Genomic DNA, 11,668 nt, shown 5'->3' on the forward strand with positions numbered 1-11,668 from the left:
CCATCAGGGCTGCCATAAAGCGTGAATGCAGCAGCAGCCCATGTCACAAAGGTCATGGAGCTATAAAAAGGACTTTGAGTAGAAGTAGTATGCAGCAGCTCTGTTGGCTCTAGCATAGCCCTGCTATTTCACAGAACATGGCTCATCCATTAGTAAGGAGCGCAGCACGGGCCTCGCACACCGCTCAGTCAGGTCAGATCAGTCACCCTATCAAATGTTGAAGCAGAGAGATTACACTGTGCCTCTGAAAAATGGTGGAAAGCAGCTGCACTGCCCGATAAAGCAGCTGGAGTGAAATTATGCAGAAGTCCAATGATAGCATAATCTATAGGAAGTGTATTTATACTCTGTGTGTCTGTGTATGTGTAACTTTAAGTCTCATTAAACCAATCTCTAGAATTAACTGCTAGCCTCTTGCAGTTAATAGAGGCCGGATAATCTAGGATGGGTTTAATCTCATTAAATGCTGCACAATGCAATAAAATGCAGGCAAAAAATGAGATACAATTACTGTCAAGAATAATGTGACACCACAATTAGAACAATGTTTGTTGCAGTCGACTTCTATTTTTCATAGAAACTTAAATTTTTATAAAAAGCTTGTCTGCAAAGTTTAATATTAGACTATATTTTCGTTACGGCTTAGTAAGAAAGATAAATACAGATGCTCAGATCATATACCCTCTACCACCCTCGTAATGTTTGAAATCAGAAACACATTTGTAATTTCACTGCACAAAATGTTATGAGTTATGAGTGACAGTAGCAATGCTCATTTGTGTCTGATGCCTGCTGGAGCTGGAAATAGTATGCTGAAATACAATGCTAAAAGTGCATCACAACATCATCTCATTTATTTATTACACTGCACTGTTTCCAAGTGTCTGCCTAGTAAAGGAGATGAACACACATGAGTTTAACCTGACTATATAAACATTCAAGTCTAATATTTTCAAACATTATTATTGAATTTTATACCCAGGAGCCTGACCTTTAAGAAGCTCACATAATCGTGAACACACAAAGTATAATTTTTTTAAATTGTCTGCATACGGCACTGATACTTTAACAATGGTTTGGTAAGAAAATTAATATCTACAAACTGACAAGCTGAACTGAGGGTAACATTTGGGAGAGAAGGCAGATAAGGACAGACATTTCAGGATCAAGCCCTCTGCTTCATGCCTGTTAAAATGCCTTTTCTACCACACTCAACATTTTAACACACAATCCGTTGGTGAGCGTATGTCAAGGCAGGGTAACAGTCAAGTGACAGTGTGGTGCCACCTGGCAGGGCCACGGCAGTGGTTCTCCAGTTACGAGGCTGCAAGGGCAGCAGGAGATTTACACTGGGCAAGTGGTGGTGTAAATTGCCACGGCGACCACAGTGGTGCTCGACTGGCTTTGGTGACAAAGGCATTTAGCCTTGGCTTTGGCTTAAGTCATTACTGGCTGAGTAGCATGTGACACTAATTACGGTGGTTACAGAGTCTATGTTATTCAGAAGAAACAAAATCCCAATATATAGAAAAACCTTTTCACTTTACATTATTATACAAGCCAGTATTTGAAGACTGACTGATTTATTGATACGCCCATATTATCCTGCAACACATGCAGCAGAATATGAATTGCAGCTAAACAACTAAACAAGATGGTTTCAAGATAAGTAGTGTGTATAGGGTTGGTTATCAGTGATGCCTGCTCTGTTCTCTGCTGTGCTGAGTTTTACTTCTCTTCTGCCCGCCTTTGCTTTTCACATTTGCATGTATGCATGTAGAGGGCAGGAAGATCCCAGAATAGCGCATACAGCTAAATAGAAATTACTGCAGCTGAAAATAGCTTCGACTTTAATGGTCCTGACTGATTTACGTTGAACTCTTTGGACTTGATTTAAAGACAATTACTGCTACGATCTTTCCTGCAGTCGTATATAGGGCACACGAACAATACTCTACAATTTGTTCTCCAGGGGTTCCTCAACACAACTCAGAAACAGGGTAGTGTAAAAGGTGAACCAGTGTTGAGCAAACCTACTGTATGACTGTCACATCACCATACCAGTGCTGTTTCTACTGCTGCTAGGGCTTTTCCAGCTTCCTCCATTTCTTATAAACAGACATGATTTATAAGAAATTAAAAGTTTGTCCTATGAAGTGGCATCTGAGAAGGAAACCAAATTTTGCTGCTACATTTTGCTTATATAACTGTCTACACTACAGGTGGGGGTGGTGACCACTGGGACAGAGAAGCTATGAACAACTTAGTCATTTTTGAATGGTTGCAAATTGTACTTTTAGCTCATGAATTAACAGTTAAATATCGAAACAGTGGTGTTGTTTGAGATCACACTTTGGCTCCCATGGAAGCTGTGATTCAATAGAACTGGATGCATATGTGATATAACACTGAAATAAGTTGTGCTCACCTCTTGCAGATAACTTTTTGGTGTTGATTATTTTAGCAGCATACTCCTGTCCTGTGCACAGCTTAACACATCTGCGCACCACTGAAAATGCTCCCCTGGAAAACACAGAAAAAAAACCCATTGACTAACATTTCATGCATGGTTATCATAGGACAACTCTATCAGAAAAAAAATAACTAACAGCTGAAACAACACTTCATTTCTTTATCATAAATTAACAAGTTGAGACCATTGTTCTCTTGCAAATTCTTGAGTGGTTATGGACCTTGGATAATAATGAGCATGGTGAAGGTTTTGCTGAGTGAACAAATTTGCACACAACTTTGCAGAATGAGCATTTTTCAGACTCAGAACATAACAGAACTGATAACACTTTTCATGTTCACCGTGGACACATTAAACACTTTGCTGCTTAGTTAATAAGATCCCATGAGATCTCCAGTCAGGATACAAGTAATGCGAACACATGTGGGATGTCGAAAGGTAAATTGGTAAAATGTAAGAGCTAAACTGGTCTCTCAAACACATTAGATGTAGAGTCACATAGCCCATATTATCAGCCAACACTAGCCCATCACGGATATATCAATATCAATATTATGTTGTTTGATATGCATGAATATGATTTTCTTTTTGTCAGGACATAAAGCTTAAAATTTGTTTCACTTACAACCGTGTTTCCAACTGTCTTGTACCTGGAACCCATAGAGACCTGCTGGTGTAGTTTGTGTTCTTATTCCTGCGTTATATGTTTTATTTCTTTGTTTTGTAATGTACCAAATGTTTTCAGTGGGTGACAGGTCTGGACTATGGGCAGGTCTCCTATTGTGACATTTAAGCATGATGTCTTTGCACCTTATGTTTTGTACCTTCAAATACTGTCGGTCTTACTTTAATCCAAAATAAATAAATAAATAAATAGCAAAAAGTAAATAAGCAGAATATTCCCCTCAAAACTAATGATAATACATTTTAAAAATGAGAGAGAGCGAAAAAGAGAACGACCATCTGTAGGACAGCACATGTCGCCCCAATACCTGAATGTTTTTCACTGCGCCGTCACAGATGTTTAGAATTTGTTTTTTTCCTTTTAGATCCACCAGTATAAATTAACACACAATATATTTGACATACCAGATTCAAAAGTTCAGTATTGTTTAGGCACGTTTAGTCAAACACAAAATCAAATCATAATACTGTATTGTGTTATTGAAGGGTCTTTACCTTATAATATAAAGTGCCTTTAGACAACTGTTGTTGTGATTTGGAGTTATATAAATCAAATTAAACTGAATGAAAGCTGAATTACTGCCAACTCATCTAAACCTTCGTTTTAGTGTCCAAAGCCAAATTTTGCTATTACATCTATGCATTTCTGCAAAATATAACCATTAATTTCAATAAACGCTCAACCAAAAACAAATGTTTGAATATACTTATACAAACCAAGGCTGGACAAGACTACACAGTCCTGTCCAGCCTTGGTTTTGATTTAGTTGGGTGTGAAACAGTCTGATGTTGAATGGTGCCACTAGTCAGCCTTCACACTGGGATAGTTACAGACAGCCAACAAAGTCAGTGCCAAAGGTGAAGGCCAGCTGACCTGACACTGGGGTAAACTTCTATATAAAAGGCACAAACTCTAGAATACAAAGGGCATTTCATCACTTTTTCAACAACAAGCTGAAGTGCATTTAATGCCCCAACGTCAAGGTCATTACTGTCAATCAGAATTCTGATAAAGAATCAACTCGCCTGAAGCAAAAAACTCACTAGTCACACACACAAACAAACACATATGCTACTGACACCAAACTCCACAGCTGTGCTTGGAAAGTTCATACTCCATGAGGTAAGTATCTAACGTCTGGACTAAATATGCTTTAACACACATAGACGGTTAAATGGGGTAACAGGTCATGAATCACGACTGTGGTCTGACATCCAGAAAGTTGACATGGAGAGATTTAAACATGCCTAAACTATTTTTGAGGGAAAAACACTGGTGCCTGCAGAAGTGAAGGGTTTTGTAACTGGATAAGTTTGAGCTTCTGGTATGCTGTTACAGTCTCCCTCTGATGTGGAAGAATTAAATACTGTGTGGTGTGTAAATCTATACTCTTAGGTTTCAAGCCTAACTGAGACAAACAACAAAAAATTTGTTTAAAAAGTCTTCAAAAGTCTTTCAAAAGCCTTTGTGCTGTTACAGACTTCTTTTTAGCAGCTGTGCAGCAGAAGGACAAACACAAGCTACACTCAAGCCTCTGCGATTGTTCACGTTATTGTTCTTCAAGCTGTTTAGCTTGTTATCTGTGTTCTAATTGAGATCAATTTGACCAATTTAAGCAATGATGTGCATTACTTCTGTGCAAGAACAAACACAGAAGCATTATCTAACCAGGAGCCAGTGTTCAGCACACCTCAATCGGTGCTGTGGTGTTTCTATTAAAACAAGCCTGGCAATATTTGTAACAAACGGGCTAAGCACACTAAAGCAAAAGGACCGAGCTTAAATGTCACAAGTCCTGCTAAGAAAGTGACACCAGCAGAGAGTGAGCACACAATCATTAGCTCTCCTCAGATGTTGGATTAGTATTACAAAGTTCCAGAGAGTGTTACCGTAAGGATGCCAAGCCACTCACACCTGCACTCCTTCCTCCAAGCTTTAGGTGCCTGGGTGAATAATAAGATGGGCCTACAGAAAAAGCTTTTTGCATACCGGGGGGTGCAGCTTAGTCCCTCATGCACCCAGAGCTTCAAAGCCGGTAGTTTCTGGTAGAAGTTGAGATTTATCTCAACACAGCGAAACCAATGCATTTGATAAGTTACAGTCTTTGTAATGTCTTTTTTCTTTTCCAAATCAACAGCCGGCACCATAGAATGAAATCTCATAGGGTTCAGGAGGCATTGGAGCTACGCTGGCATAATGATCCCTGCGAACAGTATTTATTACTTATGGGATGAAAAGAGAATGGGAAGGATGCAGTGTTGTAAATTAGTCTGAGCCCCGTGTCTTCTACAAGCAGTCAGTCACATAGACGATGACTCTGTCTATTTATGCTCGCTCAATAACAATAACCCACCAAGGAAACAGGACTTGAGTATATACACTCCCCTCCTGTAAGTGAAGACTCTGAAGAATTCATAGATTGCACTTCACTATGGATGGCAGCCGTGGCTAGATTAGCTTCACAGCAGTTGCAGTGCATGAAATTGAAATGGCGACCTAGATTCATGACTTAAAAATATTCATATAAACTAATCACTAATTTACCTCTCTGCTACAAGTCCCTGCATTAAGTGTGCTTTGTAAAACCCATCATCACCACGATATGGTAAAATACCAGATATGCTTTTTATCTAACTTTCTGTTTCTCATTATCAATCACAGATAAAACTGGCTCAAAAAAATGGCAGTTAAGTTAGCAAGGACTGAATGTAAATATTCAAAATCAAAGGCTTCTAGTGACGCATCTTTTCAGTTCCTTTTATTAATCCTTCAATGAATCTTGACTTTTTCTTGACATATTTGCATATTAGGTGCGTATTTTACCAGCCTTTGAAGAGAGACATCAAATGAGCTGTCACAAACACCTGTTAACACTCCAAATGTACAAAATAGTACTATGCCGTCATGTTTAAAAAGTCTCTCCGCACCTATGAATAATCATGCTATCTTTCCACAGGCCTGTAAATAATATAAATCTAGGACAACACGTAATAGATTAAAAGAATACTTTAACATGGCTCGTTTTCCATTGTTTTTAAATAGATTAAAGATTCAAGCCAACAAAGTCCAAGAAAAACACGATTTCCATGTTTATACATCATCATGCAACAGCTAATAAAACTTAAAGAAAAATATCTTTCATTATATAATCTTTGGAACACGGAGGTGGATTACATTAGAGCAGGGACGTCAAACTCATTTTACATCGAGGGCCACATACAGCCCACTTTGATCGTAAGTGGGCCAGACCAGTGAAACTCCCCTTTCTGTCTGTGTAAAGAAGATTAACTAAACATTTATTCACTGAGAGATCTTAACATAAGAAAACGAAGTGCAATTTCAACAGCACATCTCAATTTTTCAACATCATAAAGAAATGCTGCTGTAGTAAATTAAATAAATCTGTCAGCACCACTTAAATGAAAGAAATGCAGTTTTGTTTCTATTCTGTCAGAGCCACAAAGCTAACACAACATTAACTGCACTTCACTCCAGATAACTTGGCTGTTTCTGTGTTCTCATTGAAGTTGTCATCACTGTGGTGGCTGAATAAACAGCATTAGGCAAATCAAGCTAGCAGTACATAACGAGTGATATGAATGATAATCAAATAATGCCAGTACAAGATGCATGACGGGCTGCAGCAACAAAGTAAACAATAGACACAGAAGGATGATTTGAAATTGTCCCCTTTACTCCTTTGCCCCGTGCCAAGTGTAGATCACCTACTGTAATGAAATCACCAAAAGTTTTGTTTGCCTCTATATTAATTTTTTTTATCTCTCATAATCATCGTGATTAAATTGTGATTATTTAAAATGAGTACTGATTAACCAAATTGAATCCCTTCAGCCTTCAGAACTGCCTTAATTCTTGGTGGCATAGATTAGACAAGGTGGTGGAAACAGTCCTCAGATATTTTGGTCACGGTGGCATCACAGGTGGACATCAATGATGCAAATCCCCCGCTCCACCACATCCCAATGGAGCTATCTTGGATTCTGATCTGGTGGCTGTGGAGGCCATTTGACCACACTCAGCTCATCGTCACATTCAAGAAAGCAGTTTGAAATTATCTGAGCTGCACTGACATGGTGCACCATCCTGCTGGAAGCAGCTGTCAGAAGATGGGTACACTGTGGTCCCAGAGTGGTGGAAGTGGTCAGCAACAATACTCAGATAGCCTGTGGCATTTAAAGGATGCTCAGATGGTACTAAGGTGCCCAGAGTATGCCAAGAAAATATGCCCCTGCTCCATTACACAATTACTGAACTGTTAATATGAGTCGGGATGGATCCATGCTTCCATGTTGTTTACACCAAATTCTAAACCTAACGTCTGAATGTTACAAGAGAAACTGAGACTCATCAGACCAGCCAGAAGTTTTCCAGTCAGTTGTGAACTGTAGCCTCAGTTTCCTCTTCTTAGCTGGTTAGACTGGAACTCTGTGTCTGCCCATCTACTTCAAGTCCAACATGTTGTGCGTTCCAAGGTTCAGAGGTTGTAACAAGCGGTCATTTGAGTTGCTGTAGCCTTTCTGTCAACTCAAAAGCACTTGTTCATTCTCTTCTGCCCTCAGGCATCAACAAAGCATTTTCATCCAGAGGAATCCCGTTCACTAGATATTTTCTCTTATTCGGACCATCTTCTGTAAACCCTAGAGGTGACTATGCCCAGTTTCAACTTCAAGCGTAATTCAAGTAGCTGCCATGTGATTGGCTGATTAAACATTTGGGCAGGTGAACAAGTGTACCTAACAAAGTGGCTGGTGTGTAGAATTCCAATTAAATACGAAAATATAACAAAATTGATACATAACAACTAAACTAAACATGCTTCTGGGAAGAAGCAACAGCCACTGCTGGACAGGAAAGTGTGTGTTGGGTCATTAAATGACTAGAAAATTAGAGCATCGATGCAAAACAATTAATTTGTATTTTTTTTTAAAATCACGAATAATTTGTTTTTTATAATTACGGGACACCACAACCATAACTTAAAATAACATTTAATGAACTGCCCAGCCCTTTTAAGGGCTACACACTACACACCGTGTGTCATGTTCAAAGATTAGGTTCAGACATATTACATACCTATTCCCTTCCCTCCATCTGTTATTATACACAGAAGTATTTAGTTACACAAATAATGAAACAATATGAGTTCAGTTTCCGTATTTAGTACTTTTAATTCCCTATGGTATCAAAACTTTCCACAACAACAATAGTACCTAGAATATATTTTGCATATGCACTGCCATATGATTGTTTTTTCCTACAGTATTTTTTTTTTTTTTTTGCTTGCTGCTGCACTGCAGAATATCTTAGCTGGTGTAATCTGCCACCATAGTGCTGCAAAAAAAATGTCTTCTAGGGAAAAAAGGCTGTTTGTTCATATAAAGGTTAGTAAAGCACACACACTTCAAACCAATGCAATAAAACCGGACAAAATGGTCAATCGAGATGCAGTCTTAAAGGGTTTTCTGATCGGATATTTATTGCATAGCTTTGCAGAAGACAGGAATTTGATATTTGGTCATACCCGCAACTGTCATATGTGAAACCCTTAGTTTTTCTCTGTAAACTTCGACTCTCCGTCTTCAAAAAAGAAAAAAAAAGCGTGCAACTGCACTTTCCATAAACCGCAGATGTCTTCTTTTCATCTGTGGTTCAAATGGTTACACCACAGGACTCTGCTGACACCCCACGTTTCTCCGTGTTTCACCGTGAAACGAGCGAACTCGTCAAAAACGTTGCAACGTTTTTGCAAATATTGTTGCCTCTGACGTCCGTTTCTCGTGATGATCAGGAAACAAACAAAACACTTGGTGAGCTTAAACAGAGAGAGGGGGGGTGTACTTTGAGAGCTGTCATCCCCGAAAAGGCGCACACACACGCGCACCATCAGAGCGCGCACACGCTCAACACTGCTGGCCTGCAGACTCGCTCAGCTCTGCACTGCCTGGAAACCTGCCCTCCTCCTACATTTCAACTACACTACACTTTCTAGCAGACAGCTGTACCGCAAACATGCACAACTAAAATAATAAATACGTCAATTTTGACAGAGAAACAGCGACAGATACTCACTTCCCCAGCTCCTCGTACAGCTGATATTCATCTGTGAATCGCGTACAGGTTGTCGTGGCCATGTCTCTCCCCTGTCTCTCGCTTCTTCTTGTTAATGAACTCCGAAGATTCGCGGTTAGTTCGGGCTGAATGTGCGTAAAAAAAGTGCAGGTCCGCCCAACAGCGAGACGGCCGGTGGAGCGGAGAAGTGCCTTTTAGGAGGCGCCGAGTGACGGAGGGTTTGATATAAAGAGCCGAGGAAGCCTGGGTGGGTGTTCACTCTATCTCTCTTTCTCTCTCCCTCCCTCTCTCTGCACTATCTGACAGCTACCGCGCTCTGCGCTCCTATAAACAAGCCAGTTGAGCTACGACATGCCACTTCCTTTTGCGATTTTCACAATAAAAGCTTTGACATTGTCTACGTTCAAAAAAGAAAAAGTTGCAACCTTTGGTTTTCTATTAAACGGCCATTTATTTAGCCTAAGCACTGCCTTAGCATTTTTTCCCTGACCAGCCAACTAAGTGCATAAAGTTGGTTTTATATACATTTTTTAAACAAGATGCCAGTTCATGCAATGGTAAGAACAAACTGACTGGAGTATTTGCATGAGTTAAATGATATTATACTCAGCTATATTTCCATTAAAAATTATTTGAGAAAGAATGTTTCCAGGATTCAATTCAGTTCAATTCAGTTTTATTTATACAGCGCCAAATCACAACAACAATAGCCGCAAGGAGCTTTATATTGTAAGGTAGACCCTACAATAATACATACAGAGAAAAACCCAACAATCATATGACCCCCTGTGAGCAAGCACTTTGGCTACAGTGTCACAATGTTTTGTTTTGGGGTTTTTTTTGTCTCTGCTGCTGTTTGGAAGCAGTCTGGCAGAGATTTTAAATGTCCCATATTTGGGCACCAGTTTAGCTCACTGGTTGAGCAGGTACTCATATGTCCTATAGTTAAAACAAGGTTGAAGTTTGACCCCAGTTCTTTGCTGTGTCTCTTACTCTGTTCCCTGTCTAGTCTTCACTGCTAACCTGTCTATAAAGGGAAAAAATGCTCTACTGCTACTTCCTGTGTCCCTTCACCCTCAGAGGAGAACATTACATTTGGGTTTTCTGCACCTTATACACCTCATCATTCTGCTCTGCATAGACCTGTTGCATCCCATGCATCCAAAACAGGACCATAGGGCTCAGGTGGTTATGTCACCAGTACCACAGAAACAATTAAATTGTTTATGTTAATGCTGTTCATAATATTATTTATGAAGACCCTAAAATACTACAGTTCTTCCTGGTGTGCAGGAAGAACTCCCTTTTAACAGGAAGACTCCTTCGGACGGACCGAAGAGTCAGGAAGGGGTATCGTTTTGTGGTTGTGTCTGTTTGAGTAGGTATTTTTCCAACATACTCCCATGCAGTTCTCTGAAAACACAACAGTGTGTAGTGGTGTTTGTAGTCTGAATACTTATTTGTTGAAAGGTGGAACCAGAGCAGGGAGAGGAATCAGGTTTTCCCCCATTCCAGAGTCCTCCGTGATTGGAAGAAACATGAAAAAACATCAAAGATAGACAAAAAAAATACAGTAATCCATTGTTTTAACAATCAGTTTCTGTGGCTGATGGACCAACAACAGAACAAGAGAGACAGCAAGACCAGTTGTACCATATACTTTGGACACAGCCTCCATCTGGCAACAAATGCTCTCTGCAGGCGATCAAACTATCCTTAGCTGTCTGTCAATATAATGCCAACAGAGAACCGTGTTCAGCACCCATATATGTAACCAGCTGAGGGCGAGGGGGGAAAGAATATAAAGTAGAATAGCAAAGAGACAGGAAAGAAAAATTAAAGGATGTTTTACACTAACCTGGTTCACCTCTAATAAGGTTATATAGAAAAAAAAAGGTCTAATCTTAAAAATAGAGACGGTCTGTCTTTTTCCCGAGCCCAAACTGGGAGCTGGATCCAGAGGAGAGGTGAAGGCTCTGTCTTCTGTTCTATTTTTGGAAACTCTAGGAGCCACATGTAAGTCTGCAGTGCAAGAGCAAAGAGCACTGTTAGCATAAATTGGCACGATGTGGAAAAAAAGGATTTAAAAGGGAGAAAATGAAGAGAAGCTAATATTGGGAGAACCATGACTTCTCTTTCCAGTGTTTGTTAGCACTCTTTCAGCAGCATTTTCAATCAGCTAAAAGCTTTTTAGAAGTTAACATATTTTTTGATTCCTACACATTTTCCAAGCTGATGATTCCTATTGGTATATTACCACAAGTGGAAGATTCCAGTCGGTGGAAAAGCACAAATGGAAAATATCACTAGCAAACAGCCATTGTTTCCATGAAATGGATTGTATGCTGAAATTATTTTTTTTCATGTTATTTTACAGTCTTATGAGAATAAAAGCATTTTAGCTATTTGAAAAAGAAGAG

At 39.5% G+C, this 11,668-nt stretch overlaps 1 protein-coding gene across 32 annotated transcripts in view; it reads right to left on the reverse strand.

The window, feature by feature from the left end:
• LOC147317887 (calcium/calmodulin-dependent protein kinase type II subunit beta-like) overlaps positions 1-9,527 on the reverse strand; it is a 78,779-nt gene extending 69,252 nt beyond the window's left edge. For all 32 annotated transcript variants that reach the window (XM_086315305.1, XM_086315300.1, XM_086315302.1 and 29 more), the window contains exons 1-2: positions 9,249-9,527; positions 2,429-2,523 (exon numbers count right to left, since the gene is read on the reverse strand). In XM_086315305.1, coding sequence (XP_086171431.1) covers positions 2,429-2,523; positions 9,249-9,310 — 157 coding nt within the window. In that variant the 5' untranslated portion in view covers positions 9,311-9,527. The remainder of the gene's footprint in view (positions 1-2,428; positions 2,524-9,248) is intronic.
• Between the last annotated feature and the right edge of the window lie 2,141 nt (positions 9,528-11,668).

The sequence above is a fragment of the Aulonocara sp. 'chitande type north' Nkhata Bay genome, linkage group LG12 (genome assembly GCF_057382095.1).
Source record: "Aulonocara sp. 'chitande type north' Nkhata Bay isolate Kocher_YH1m ecotype deep benthic linkage group LG12, A_spYH_male_GT1.1, whole genome shotgun sequence".
In the NCBI taxonomy this organism is placed as follows: Eukaryota; Metazoa; Chordata; class Actinopteri; order Cichliformes; family Cichlidae; genus Aulonocara; species Aulonocara sp. 'chitande type north' Nkhata Bay.